Raw genomic sequence first — 15,578 nt, forward strand, 5'->3', positions numbered from 1 at the left:
GCCCCTAAATTAGGATTTTAAGAGGCTAAAAAATCCCAGATCAAGTTCATGAAGACGCACAATGAAAGCAATGTAAGCAAAATCTTACCACATTGAAAGCAGATGATAAATTTATTGTAGACTTCCTCCCACTAAATAACTACTCCCTATAGGAAGTCATCAAGAGTGAAAATAACGAGTGCACTGTGTGATCTAAGTTACTAATCTGGTAAATGAAATAGAAAGGCCACAATTCAATTTAATGCTTGGTATTTCTTTAAAGGAAAGAAACATTGTAATTTCAGGAAAATACCGAAGTTCTAATACATAGGTTACTTTGTGACTGGAAAAATATATTAGCACATCTGAATAAAAAGCACAAATTAAATCAAGTCCAAAAGGGGGTGCCTGGCTGGCTCCGTGTAACATGTGACTCTTGAACTTGGGGTCATGAGTTCAAGTCCCACACTGGGCACAGATTACTTAAAAATTAAAAAAACAAGCAAGCAAGCCCACCTGTCTTAATGGTATTAAGACACCTGGTGGTGTCTTAATACCATTAGAAAAGTTTAAAAGTTCAGCCTGATTTGATGGACCTATTATTTTCTTGATTTCTGTTACTAGCTTTTCAGATGTGATTTCTGGGTGTAATCTTGTGTTCTATTTATAAAAAGAGCGTATTGTCACACAATCCTTCACAATTATTTCCCTAATAAACTTCGAGCCTGAGCTTTTCAGTAAAATATTTTAGTGTACAACAGTTAAGTTTTTTTCCTATTGAGCCTAAATGGGATACCATTAATTTCTCTCACTTAGTGGAAGATATTCTGACAGTATTTGTAGCAATTCAGCCTCTGAACCAGCTGTTACTTGGTTAATTTGCATGACTTCAATAAAAGGAATATTTCTTACTTGGGCATAAGTCTGTGGGCGCCCCAGTTAATAAAAATGTTTTGGAAATGAGAAGAGTGCTTGGTGCATGAATAGTGCATAGACAATAAAATGCAAGAGCCACCAATGTAGACAACTTCCTGATGTAGGACTTGATCAATCCCAGAACCCTGAGATCATGATGTAAGCCAAAGGCAGATACTTAACCAACTGAGCCATCCAGGTGTCCCAATCAAGAGTTTTTAAAAAGAAGACAGTTAAACCAAGTATGCTACAATGTAACTTGCTTACATCTACAGCTTGGAAAAAAACTTACCTATTGCCATGAATATTTCATTTACATTCATCGATGTTTTGGCCGATGTCTCCATGAATAATAAACTGTTGTCATCTGCATAGGACTGTGCTTCCTGTTTACAGAACAACAACAAAAAAATGATATACACCCTTTGCACATACCTAACTTACTTTTGTTAAAGAATAAGAAGCTTCTTTATTACCACTCCAACTTGATTACCTATAATCAGCAACTGTGTAACAAGCAACTGTTACTAATGAAAGGTAAGAGAGGTAAGGGAACTCCTGTATGTACCTTTTCAAATTTCTTTTGCCTTAACTTCTTGCACTATCCCATTCTGATTCAACCGGTCTCACATTAAATTTGATTTCAAACGGTAAGTTATAGAGGGTGGAAAATTAAAATTTTCTTCAATCTCCTGGGGGAGGCTGGGTGGCTCAGTAGGTTAAAGCCTCAGCCTTTGGCTAAGGTCATGGTCCCAGGGTCCTGGGATCAAGCCCCGCATCCGGCTCTCTGCTTGGCGGGGAGCCTGCTTCCTTCTCTCTCTCTGCCTGCCTCTTTGCCTACTTAGATCTCTGTCAAATAAATAAATAAATAAATCTTAAAAAAATTTTTCTTCAATCTCTATGGCACATTTTATTTATGCTTATCATTTGCAATGAAATCAAAGGGAATCTAAATATCTAATACTGGCCTCAATCACTAAATGGCTAACTATATTTTAATTTTGAATATGTCATAAATCATTCCTTTAAAAATATTACTACTCTATATTTTTGTCATGCTTTACAATTTACACGTATTATTGCCTTGATCCTCAAGTTGTTGTGAAGAGCAACCAATTACCTTTCCCATTTAATGAAAAAGATGAGTTTCCTTTGAACTGTTCTGTGAGAAGGCCACTTCTGACTATAACTTAACTGTTCTCTCTCCCCCTCTATGATGTAACCATCTTAGAAAGAATAGGTTATTATACCTCACATGATCATAACCAGAATTAAATAAAATCACACGTGCAACATGCTCGGCTTACTACCTACTGGTGCCAAGAAATATTAGTTCCCTTTCTCAGCCCATGTACTCCATCAATAGCCATCATCAAAGACAATTTTCCCATCACTCATATTATATATATAAAATGACCACAACAGGGAGCCTAGGAGGCTCAGTGGGTTAAGCCTCTGCCTTCGGCTCAGGTCATGATATCTGGGTCCTGGGATTGAGCCCCACATTGGGCTCTCTGCTCATCGGGGAGCCTGCTTCCCCCTTTCTCTCTGCCTGCCTCTCTGCCCACTTGTGATCTCTGTTTCTCTGTCAAATAAATAAATAAAATCTTTAAAAAAAATAAAGATAAAATAAAATGACCACAACAAACTTTTCTGACAGCCCAGATCCGAAGGCAGAGGCTTAGGCAACTGGGCCACCCAGGCACCCTTTTGAAGGCCCTTTTAAGGACCATGTAAGTGAGCGGTGCCTGGTGGCTCAGGTCATGATCCCAAGGTCCTGGGACTGAGCCTTATGACAGGCTCCCTGTTCAGTGGGAAGCCTGCTTCCCCCCCCCCCCCACTCTCTCTGTTTATGTTCCCTCTCTCACTATATCTGTCAAATAAATCTAAAACAAAACAAAACAAAACAAAACAAAAACCACCTAAGTGTAAGCTGTATGATGTATGTGTGTATGTTGGTATGTTTATGTGTGCTGAAATAAATACTGGCAGGTAAATAAAAAAGGAAAGATACCAAGGTATGTGGGGGTGGAGAGATTAGGTAAGAGCTGATCACCTTTTGCTTTATATATTTCGGCATTATTTGTCAACAATTACTTCTTTTGTAATTGTTTAGATCAACAAAATTTTTAAGAGATGTAGGGAGGGGGAGAGAGGGAGAGAGAAAGAGAATCTCAAGCAGGCTCCACACCCAGCGCAGAGCCTGATGTAGGGCTTGATCTCATGACCATGAGATCATGACCTGATCCAAAATCAAGAGTCAGATGCTTAACCAACCGAACCACCCAGGAACCCTAGTCAACAAAATCTTTGAACCAATTTATGTATTACAATGTGTCAGGATATCTAAAATTCAGATTTATCGTGAGAAGCATTACATTACATAGAGTAGATATACATTTGCTTTAAAAATTGTTTTCTATTATTTGCATGGTTTAAAAATTATAAATGTAATTGATATGTGGACACAGAAGAAAAATTTACAATACACATGTGCTTTCAAACATACCTGGAAATCGACAGCTCTTTTATTTGCAAGGTCAGCCTTGTTTCCTGATAAAGCTATTACAATGTTAGGACTGGCTTGCCTCTGAAGTTCTTTAACCCAGTTTTTGGCTCTGGCAAAGGACTCCTGAGAAACAAAGAAACAGCTATTTGGCACATGCTCAAAAAATGGTTAGGGAGCGCTTTTGTAACACAAGGCTTTGAAGACTCTTCAATGTGACTCTTGGAAAGAAATTCTTAGGACTATTATATTATTTGTGACACTTTAATCTCTCTTTTCTTAAAAATCAGCTCTTCTAACTCATAAAAGCTTTGGCAGAAATGTCATGACTGGCTATAAAAAAAAAAAAAAAGATTTAAAAAAATCTTGAATCAAAATTCTGAATACCAAAAATGTATTTTTAAACTATTCTCATTGTTGGATACATTTCTACTTACCTCGTTTGTGATATCATATACAACTATGGCTGCTTGTGCTCCTCTGTAGTACATTGGTGCTAGGCTATGGTATCGTTCTTGACCAGCTGTATCCCATATTTCAAACTTTACTGTTGTGTCATCAAGACACACAGTTTGGGTTAGAAAAGCAGCTGAAAGAAGAAAATGTCTGGAATAAGTTTATCATTCTTACCCTAATATTTTCGTAATACAGAGAACACCTGGAAACGCGATATATTGCATAGCACAGTCAATAGTGGCTTTAGATACTTGCAAGATCTGGGCCTCAAAGTTTGATACCCATATATGCTTATGTAAGACTTATGTAAGAATATACAGATATTCTTGAAAAACTGCATGGAGTGGGGAGGACACACAGAGGAAGGATTGGCATACCTATATAACTATCATCTACACTGTCAACACAATGCGCCCTGCTCCATTCTCCTAGTAGTTATTGGCATATTTGGGAATTTAGTCCCATGCCTGTAATACTAAATATTTTTTGTTATAATATTTTTTACCCTCAAAACACTTTTTTTATAATTGTTATAATCTCAATCTAGACTTAATGTGTTAGATACACTGTTATTATCTCCTAGCTGTTTCAATCCTTGTACAGATTTTTTTGCATTTGTGCTTTTTCATTAGTTCTTTTCTCAGATTTTAACAAACCCAATATCAAAAGGCACAAGCTCTACCGACTCAGCCAGCCTGACACCCCAAGAATGTATTACTTTATAGTGATATTTTTGCATTTAGGGTTAAGAAGTTGCTATCCAATCTTGCAAATTATGGTATCACTTATTCTCTGAACTGCTTGTTGACAATAGTATGAAGTAAAATGTCCATTATGATCCTCTTAGTTCTAAAAATAAACATCAGGAAAAACAATGTAATGGATATTTACAAAAAATGAAAATCCATTAATTTAATCAACAGACTTGAACTTTAAAATAGCAACTGTTAGACTAAATTTCTAAGTGTTGCTAGCTGGGAGTTTGACGCCGGACTTGATCCTGAGACTCTGGGATCCTGACCTGAGCTAAAGAGAGTTGCTTAACCAACTGAGCCACCCGGACACCCTAATTAGGTATCTTTTACATTAAATATAACATTTTTTTCCCACAGTATTTTTATCACCATGGTTGTTGGCTTTGTATTAGCAAATATAACCTCAGTTTTGCAAACATCTTAACTGGAAATGTCTTTATTTTAAGCAGATTCTAATTAATAGTTCTGTGAATTCTCAGAAGTGGCTAGACATAATTAAAATGTATTTGAATTCATTGAACTTTTTAACATACAAAGTTAAGAAATATCCATTTTCTTAAATCCTGTATTTATGGTAAAGAATTCCAAAAAAGGACTATGTCACTTTTTCAGTCATGAAAGGTTCTCCTGCAGAGTCAAGAAAAACCTCTTAAACCCGTTAAATTAAACCTCTAAAACAGTACTTCTTCCATAAAATGAAAAGAAGGAAAAAATGAATCACAAAATAAGCCATTTCTCAAGTACAGTCTGATGCACCTTTAAAAAAGACAAAACAAAACTGATTACAATTTGCATTCAGACTTTGTTTTCTATGACCACAAATATACTAGTAAAAACATTCACTTACACTTACATAAATCAACCTTAGGTTCAGAAACATAACTACTAGTTATACTGCCTCAAAGGAAATATAATCTGATTCTCAAACACAAAAGACATCACAAAAGATTACCAGTCTTTTTTATAAATGTATATACAAAAATGACAAGTAAAATACATGCAAAGAAATTTCCACAAATACATTAAAAGAACAACAGCTATGACCAAGTAAGATTCAGAAACATAAAGCTATCACACCAGCAGGCTAAAAAAGAAAAATCATGTATTTAAATAAATTACAAAAAGGCATCTGAGGCAATATCCATTCCTAATATACATGTAGGAATCTTCCTCAAAGTTTATCAAGTGTTCTTCTACCTGTAGGCCTGAAATTAGCATTTTGATAAGAGTACAGCTCTTAAGCAGTCTAAATCTAGAAACAAGTAAGACTGTCCACTATCAGCATTATTTTTCATTATTTCAAATATCCTTAGACAGATTTTTGAAAAGAGATTACTTGTGTAAGACTGACTAGAAAATGCAAAGGCATCAGCTAAAAAAGTGCAGATAATGAGTTCTTTAAATTGACCAGAATAGATTAAAGTCAACATCCTTAAAACACACAGCAATAACCAGGTTTTCAGTGTTATGCTGGGAGAATGAGTTCCAATCATATTAACAAAGAACAAGAATAATCAATTCACTCAACTCTTAGAAAGCATTCTTTATCACACCCTATTTTATAGCTACCACCTCTGTGCAATGAATATCTTCACAGTTTTTGTAATCACTGATTTATATAATCTTTTTCTTCTAGACTGGGAGTTTCTTGAGAAATTATTGTTAACTATTCTTCATATGCAACATCTAATAAAAATCCCAGGTCATAAAACTATTCAAAACGTTCATTAAATGAAGTTCACAAAAGATATGTGGCATTATTTGGGGGGTATCTTAGATAACATTTGAATAGACAGTTTCCAAATGGGGAAAAAATGACATTTCCAAAGGCCTCTACTCAAGTCATTTTATAACTAACAACAATCTTAAACAAGATACCATCAAGATCTTTTTTAACTTGGTAATACCATAGTTTTGTTCATATGGTATGATAAACAGATTATAAGGTTGGAGGAGGAGAAAAGTACCAGTATTTAGCGGTCAGGGGAATGGGTCTTAGGGTACCTCAGAAACACATTAAAACAATTAAAAGTGCTGTAGGGCCACAAGAACAGAAATATTGTCTGTTGTGGGATAATCCAGTATTATTACTGATGCTATATACTGCAAGACCATCATGCTTCCTTAAAGATCTCAAGTTTTCAAATACTTCCCCCATAAAAGTCAGTGCAGTATAGCTGACATCTTCATATTCAATGCTTCTAAAATTATACGACTAGTCATTTATAAGGTCATAAAAATAAATTCTGACACTCAAAATATAAACTACTACATCAATACTGTTTTAACATTAACCACCACAAACTTACCTGAATCTGCACAACCACTTTAATTTATCCAAAACGTCTATTTTCTGGCTAAGAACCACCACACTCTTAGACCTCTTCATTTTCTCTTCACTTCATCACCAGCACTAGCAGTTGGTTTTCTTTTCGGGCCCACATTTCACAAAGAAACAGCTTTTATCACTTCGAGAGTTACTGTGTACGCGACGACAAGTAGAGAAAAACAAAGCTGCGTTGAGATGTGGGTGCTGGCCTGTCTAATAGGCTCCCTCTATGAGCTACATGATCAGTTCCTAATGGAAAGGCTGGCGGCAAGCAAGTAACATTTCAGTCTCAGCAAAACTACAAATTAGCGAATCATAGACCTTGTAGTCAGCTGGTAATAGCTGAAACTGTAAATGTTAAATCTGCAAATACCAAAGGCCTGTAACGGGTAAGACCTTCATAAATAATAAGTACGGAACAGACACTGTAATATACTGGACCAGAGAAAAAAATTTACAAAAGGTTAACAACTAAGAAAAAAAAGGTTTAACCTAATAACTAAAATGAGTCTACAAGAATTAAATAGAAGGGCTTAAAAGAGAAAAATCAAGGAACCAATACCACCCCAACTTCTTTTCAAATTTTATAAGAATACCTTCTTAGAACTGACTATCCCATGAGACTATCAGTTTGATTACATAAAAAAATTGAGACTTTGTCTGCAAACATGTATCATTACTCCAAACACAGGAGTGAAGACATTTTAGGAAAATTTCTACAGTGGATACTAAGAGATTAAATTTTAATATATAGAGAGCTCATATAAATCTTAAAAAAACTACAAAAGCATCAAGGATAAAAGTGTAAAGAAAATTTGCAACAGGAATAGAACATAAAAAGTCAACATCACTAGTAATACAGAAAATCATCCCTAAAGCAAAAAGTTGAAAAGAAAAGGGACATTTTTTTATGGGGTGCCTGGGTGGCTCAGCCTCTGCTTTTGGCTCAGGTCATGGTCCCAAGGTCCTGGGATGGAGCCCCACATCGGGCTCTCTGCTCAGCAGGGAGCCTGCCCCCCCCAACCTCTCTGCCTACTTGTGATCTCTGTCTGTTAAATAAATAAAAATAAAATCTTAAAAAAAAAAAAAGGCCATTTTTTACCTCCTATCTAAGCAAAAAGGAAAAAAAAAGTGTGTCACAAACATATTGCTGGTGACACTGTGTAGTTTTGAAAACAATTTTGCCAACACATAGCAAAACTATAAAAATGCTCATACTTGTTAATCTAACATCTCATGGAATCTCCAAAAGATGGTATGGGGAGCAGGAGAGTAGGGAGAACAAATCTTTATGCTTAAAAGAATTTTTGTATTTAACAATTAGAAGCAACCTAAGTGTATAAATAAAAAGATACCGGTGTCCTGGTAGGTATATTAAGTAGCAATTCAATAAAAAATGGTTATAAAATGAAAAAAGAAAAAAAAATTAATTAATTTAAAAAATATATAATTTCCTGATAGAGATATGGTACATCTATGTAAAATCATGCCCAAAAAAGCACAGAAGGGGGACACCTGGGTGGCTGGGTGGCTCAGTGGGTTAAAGCCTCTGCCTTCAGCTCAGGTCATGATCCCACAGTCCTGGCATGGAGCCCCACATTTCTGCTCAGCAGGGAGCCTGCTTCCCCCTCTATCTCTGCCTGCTTCTCTGCCTACTTGTGATCTCTATCAAATAAATAAATGAAATCTTAAAAAAAAAAAAAAAGCACAGAAGAAATTTAAAAAAAAAAAAAACAGTAGCGTCCTCATAGTAGGATCACGAATGTTCTCCCGTATGTAATACTCTGAGAAGCAGTAAATTTGTGGCCTTGGGTGGCTTGGTTGGTTAAGCGGCTGCCTTCGGCTCAGGTCATGATCCCGGCGTCCTGGGATCGAGTCCCACATCGGGCTCCTTGCTCAGCAGGGAGCCTGCTTCTCCCTCTGCCTCTGCCTGCCATTCTGTCTGCCTGTGCTCACTCTCTCCCCCCTCCTCTCTCTGATAAATAAAATCTTAAAACAAAACAAAACAAAAAAACCCTGAAAGGTAAGACTGTAATTGCCAGAGAAGAGCAGGGCCTTGGTTCAGTTTCTCAGAAGTAGATCATAAAATCCAAACTAGAGAGACTATTTGGAAGTGATTCACAGGAGAAACAAAGGTTATTAGAGACAAGGAATTTAATAACTGAGTTCAATGGATCTGGATCGAACTTCAAGATGAATAACCAATCAGGGAAAAGGATGGCAGGAATTAACCAAGTAGCATCAAGAACCAGGTACCAAAATTATCAGGGTAGAAACTGGCTTTGGGAAATACCCACAGCAGTAATCTAATACAATGGATTTTCTCAGATGAGCACTGACTTCATATAAAATTATATATAGAGAAAAAAATGTGGATATTCTAGAGCTGACAGCAGACAAAATAAAAAACTGCCCATTTTTACTTCCCATTAAAATCATATGTGCATAGTGAAGAATACCCAAGTTGACTACGGCAGCAAAACCATGTATTCAGGAAAGAGTTACGGTTCAATTAATGTGAGAAACAGAAGGGTGATAAATACTAATTGCATAGGATTCATTTCTTAAAAGTATCAATGAGCATGTGGTAAGAGATTAATATCTAGAATATATTTAAAAAATCCTACAATTCAGCAACATGAAACATCCACACAACACAATTAAAAATAAGCAAAGAAATTTAACAGATTTTTGTCCAAAGAAGATATACAAATGAGCAAGAAGCAAAGATGCTTAACACCACTATCAGGAGAAAAATGAAAATTCCACAATGAGATACCACTTCACACCCATCAGGACAGCTATTAACACAAACAACAGAAATCAAGAGTTGGCACGGATATGGAGAAACTGGAACCCTTGTGGGAATATAAAATAGTGTACTGCGAGGGAAAATGGTAGAGATTCTTAAAAAATATCAAACAGAATCACCATATGACTCAGCAATTACACTTCTGATATACACCCAAAAGAATGTTCACAGCAGCATTAGAAGAGCCAGGAGGTGGAAGAAATCCAAAAATCCAAAATGAAGTATCAGTGAAAGATAAGCAAACTGTGGTATTATACATGTGACAGATCATTATCTCGCCTTAAAAAGGAAATCCTGACACATGAGAACATGGATAAACCTTGATGACATGCTAAGTGAAATAAGCCAATTACAGATAAATACTGTATAGTTTCCTTTACAGGAGATTCCTAGAGCAGTGAAATTCATAGATGGAAAGTAGAAATGGTATTTGCTATGGACAGAAGTGGGGAAGAATGGCTAAGTTATTGTTTAATAAGCAGAGTTTCAGTTGGGGGAAGATGAAAAAGTTCTGAAGACAGGGAGTATTGATGGCTATACAAGGTTAATGTACTGAACGCCACAGAACTATACACTTAAAATTATGTTTAAACTGTAAATTTTATATTATGCATACTTTACAACAGAAATCATTTAGCAACATCTAGAGGTAACTTAGATGTTGCCAAATGAACTGCAACCTTGGAAAATATTAAAGGATACCTGACTATCCTAAGGGAATCCACTAACCAGGACATAAAGTAGTCACACCTCACCTGTCAAACATTACACTAGTATTTCTGATACTAAACTAGTACACATTCTTAAAAAATTAGTCTTTAGAGTTTGAGTTTAATTAATAATAAATTTGTGCCCCAAACCTGAATACCCTAGAATGAACTGATAAAACCAGGGTCTGAATCTTAAGACTAAGAGCCTGTGCTTGCCCCACCACGGGCCCAAACCTTTAAAAATCTTTACTCTAAGACTGTATTTACATGACAATGATGCATCAAATAATAAATTGGAAGCAGAATGATTGCATTACAAAGAGGAAAGGCGAAAGAGATGGGAGAAAAGGGAGAGGCTGTTAGAAGTTATTAGGGGTGCCTGGGTGGCTCAGTGGGTTAAGGCCTCTGCCTTTGGCTCAGGTCCTGGGATCAAGCCCCGCATCCCGCTCTCTGCTCAGCAGGGACCCTGCTTCCCTTCCTCTCTCTCTGCCGGCCTCTCTGCCTACTTTTGATCTATTTATTAGATTATCTATTTATTAAATATAATTAAATATAATTAAATTTATTAAATATAATTAACTATTTATTAAATAGTTTAAATAATACTTTATTAAATTCCCATAAAATTCAAGGAAAAAATGACTTCTGATTTCTAATTCTGCATGTATGGAGCTTAAAAGTCACCACCCTATCCTAACATGCAAGAAGATGAACAAACTGAAAAATCAACAATTCTTCTTAGATCTGTAAGAAAAGTGGGGTCACAGGGCAATCCACTGCTCCCAAAATTAGAAAAGTGGATATGGTAAGGACACATTTCAGATCAGAAGGCTGAGGAAAACCTGAACTGTAATAAACAAACTGCTGGAAATTAGTGTAGACAAGTCAGTTAAAAACTCTAGAGGAAACAAAAATAAACAATTCAGACTACATCAAAAAAAAAAGCTTTTGTACTGCAGAGGAAATCATCAACAAAATGAAAAGGCAACCTACTGAATGTGAGCAAATATGTGCAAATGCTGTATTCAATGAGAGGTTAATATCCAAAATACATGAAAGAACTCCTAAAACTTGACACCCAAATAATCTGATTAAAAAATGGACAGAGGACCTAAACATGTTTAGAAGACATACAGATGGCTAAAGGACAAATGAAAAGATGCTGGACATCACTCAACATCAGGGAAATGCAATTCAAAACCATAATGAAATATCACTTCACACAGTCTGAATGGCTAGTTAAGAAACAATAACAATTGTTGGCGAGAATGTGGGGAAAGGGCAATCCTAGTGCACTTGCTGGTCGTGCAGCATTGGTGGTATAGTGGTGAGCAGAGCTGCTTTCTTAGTGCACTGTTGGTGGGAATGTAAACTGGTACAGACACTACAGAAAACATTAAACATTAAAAAAATAACTCAAAAACTAAAAAGTTAACACAGAATTCAGTAATTGCACCTCTGGGTATTTACCTAAAGAAAATGAAAATGCTTATTTGAAAAGGGGGAAAGCTCCCCATCCTTCTCTTTAGTGATACACCTTCTCAACTGGCTTCAAGAACCTAGCATAGCACTTAATGCTTCCTAAACAGAACTGCCCAGATCTTTAAAAGATCACTGGCTGTGAAAATGACTAATACTTAGCAATAAACCTATCCACTAAGTTAGCTTAGAGTGCTAATATATGAGAATTTTAGAACACAAGAATGGAAAAGGACAAGTTAAAGAAGGGACAAGAGGGGTGCCCAGGTGGCTCAGTTGGTTGAGTGTCTGCCTTTAATTCAAGTCATGGTCTCAGGCTCCTGTGATTGAGCCCTGTATCAGGCTCTCCACCCGCCCCCCCCCCCCCAGGGGCCTGCTGCTCCCCCTACTTGTGCTCCTTCTGTCAAATAAATAAAATCTTAAAAAAAAAAAAAAAAGAGCAAGCAAGCAAGAAGGGAGAAGAGAGAGACAAGGAAGACTTTAACTCTCAAGAGTAACTGTTACAGGAACCTGCAATCTCAGAATACAATTATGTAAGCCAAGCAATGCCTTAAGAAACTGAAGTATCTCCAAGGGAGGAAAAAAGTAATGAGAAGACTGAAATCCTTTTGATCCCACCATCATTTGATAAAATTACTTTTGGTTCAGTAACCACATCTAGAAACCTTACAGAAATAAGTCCAGAGTGGAAAAAAATTCTCAGAAAATAGCCACAATTAGATGATTATCTGAAACAGCAAACAAAAATACAAACATTAAATGTCCAACAGTATGAGTACAGTTAAAGAATGTGAAATTACCAGTTACTAAAATAAATACGATATAACACAGAGATACTGAGAAATTACACTAATAAATGAAATGGTATATAATAGCATGACTATTACAAATTCAGACTATCATGGAGCTATAGTTAACAGAGAAAGGAAACACAATGGACTCTAAAAATGTAAGATTCTTGATCTTGCTCATATTATGGGAAAAAGTACAATAAAAAATGCAGAATAGTAAAATCTACAAGTCCCCTGAGATAGTAAAATAGAGTAACAGACATTCTGTACACTGTTGTTGAAGGGCTGTCTGGAAAATTTTACCAGAATTACAAATGTATGTAACCTTTGACAAACAAAGGCAATCAACTTCTAGAAATTTACATAATAGCAATACTTGGGATATATGAGAAATGACTATGAATTATTTATTGCACTTACTGTTAACAGTCAAAAATATAAAACAATGTGCAAATCCAAAACTAAAGAACCGATTTAAATGATTTAAACATTGGTATGATCCATGCAATGAGATACTGCTACAGCCAAGATAAATGAAATGCCCTTCCTAAAATGATATGGATAGATCTTTGACAGATTGTGTTTTCCAAGATGGCTTCAACAACATTTCCTACACCACATTCTTCTTACATGACACCTACACTCCTTTGAATCTGTGTGAGCCTGTGACTAGAACATAACTGATGCTATCTGTGTGAATTCTTAGGCTAGGTCATGACAGGTCACCCAGCTTCACCTGGTACTTTTTGGGACACTCATTCTTGAACCCAGCCATCATGCTGTGAGGAAACCCAAGCCAGGTGGCAAGGACCACATGTAGGTGTTCTAGCTGAGGCCCCAATCAACAGCCAGCAGCTGCTGAGCTGATTCTAGCCCCAGCACCAACAGCAACCCATGAGAGATCAGAAAACCACCTACAAAGCCCACTCAACTCCCAGAACCATGAGAGAGAGAAAATGGTATTGCTCTAAATCATTAAGTTTTGTGGTCATTTTTTTCTGAGCAATTAATAACTAGGACAGTATTAAGAGTAAAAAATATGATACAGTACAGTGGCCCTGATGTTTCAAATTCCACAGTATAGAGACTATATAAATTTAAAGTAACAGCAACCTCCCAAGGACATACAACGAAGTTACATTGTCTCTGGGGAAAAGAATTGAGTGGGGTTGGGAATATAGAAGGGAGAATATAGAAGGGAGAATATAGAATTTTCAGTGTATTATCATATAGCTATGGTAAGGTCCATATGAAACTTGTAAAAACACTGAAAAATGCTAAAGGTGTCCAATTATTACATATAGACTTAGTTCCATATCAATAGATTATCCTCTTCTGAGTCCAAAAGCACCTGCTATCTTTAACGATAGAAACCAGGAATAAGTGGTCCCTCATCCTGCTTCTACTTATTCTGCCACATCTATATTACCTTGGAAAGAGGGTGAATGCTGTTCATCAACACTTACTTCAAAATAATTGAAGTAATTTTGTATATTTGTATATTCTGTTATATAAAAGTAATAAAACAGGAGCATAATTCCTTATTTCCAAAATCCAGTATGTGACTTCAGTAAGCACACTCTCATCTTGAGGAATTAGTAATTTGTTTGCTAGAATTCGTATTTGTATCAAGATAGCCAATGATCAAAATTCCAAAACTTCTGGAATTATTCCTATTGCTTTTCTCACATTTACACATTCTTATCCTCCTCCACTAAGAGGCCTGTCATAAAAAGCTCTATGATGACTCCAAATTATGTCATCCTATAATAAATTCAGTGTGCACCACAAAATTGCATATAAGATCAGATTATTATGGTGTAAGACACAAAAGGGGAAAAGAAACATTTTTCAACAACAAAACTTCCTGTTTATTTTTATCAAGTCAGAATTCTTATTCTATTAAAAGCAAATTTTAAAAAAGGTTCTCACCCCACCACACCCAATCATTATCCAGAACAAGTATCATTTATGGGTCCCTGCTGTCTACAAAAGGTCAATTATCCACAAACCTTAAATGTTTAGAACAGAGTCAACAACAGAAAGGTAGCAAAAATAGACTGAATGCAGCCAAAATACATGTGATCAAGTCCAAGCACCAAAGCTTTTGAAAACTTACAGATTTTTCCAGTATGTAACTAACAATACACTTCCTTTATATATACATATATGTCCTCTTTTGGAATATATAATAAATAAAACAGGAAGGCCAACTGGAAATTTAGACATAATTTACATAGTTTTATGTGGGAAGCCTGGGTGGCTTAGTCTTAAAGCTCTGCCTTTGTTTGGCTCAGGTCATGATCCCAGGGTCCTGGGATCTAGCCCCATATCAGGTTTCCCTGCCTGCTCCTCCCTCTCCCACTGCCCCTGCTTGTATTCCCTCTCTTGCTGTCTCTGTGTGTCAAATAAATAAATTCTTTAAAACAAACAAACAAACAAATAAATAAATAATGGTATATAATACCATTTTTCATTCCTTATGTGTACTCAATCTGTCTCCCATCCCAAACCATAAGGTCATCTTTAACTAGTACTTAGCAGTGTTAAGAGCTGAGTAAATTCATTGAGTAAATGAATTTTAAAGAAGTTTCACAATCTGACAGAATAAAAGCAGCAAATTAGTCAATCAATAGAGGCTGTTCACTATAGTTAGGACTAACTGGCAAAGATCCTATCAAACAGCTTTGAGCACTTTAGCAGCATCAGAGGACAATAAATGAATTAAGTAAGATGGGACAAAAATTTTAGAAAGTTTGCTCTAGAAGGATCCTTATTTAGTTCAACCCTCTCATTTTACAAACAGGTCTCAGATAAGTGTTCATAGAAAGGTACCAGAATTAGAA

The 15,578-nt window shown here is 36.0% G+C and overlaps 1 protein-coding gene across 1 annotated transcript in view; it reads right to left on the minus strand.

Annotated features, from left to right (window-relative positions):
- The window catches only part of RAB5A (RAB5A, member RAS oncogene family), a 28,572-nt gene that overhangs the window by 2,804 nt on the left and 10,190 nt on the right, over positions 1-15,578 (minus strand). Inside the window, exons 3-5 of the mRNA XM_059162513.1 lie at positions 3,838-3,989; positions 3,404-3,526; positions 1,187-1,280 (exon numbers count right to left, since the gene is read on the minus strand). Of these exons, the coding sequence (XP_059018496.1) occupies positions 1,187-1,280; positions 3,404-3,526; positions 3,838-3,989 (369 nt within the window). The remainder of the gene's footprint in view (positions 1-1,186; positions 1,281-3,403; positions 3,527-3,837; positions 3,990-15,578) is intronic.

The sequence above is a fragment of the Mustela lutreola genome, chromosome 2 (genome assembly GCF_030435805.1).
Source record: "Mustela lutreola isolate mMusLut2 chromosome 2, mMusLut2.pri, whole genome shotgun sequence".
Lineage (NCBI taxonomy): Eukaryota > Metazoa > Chordata > Mammalia > Carnivora > Mustelidae > Mustela > Mustela lutreola.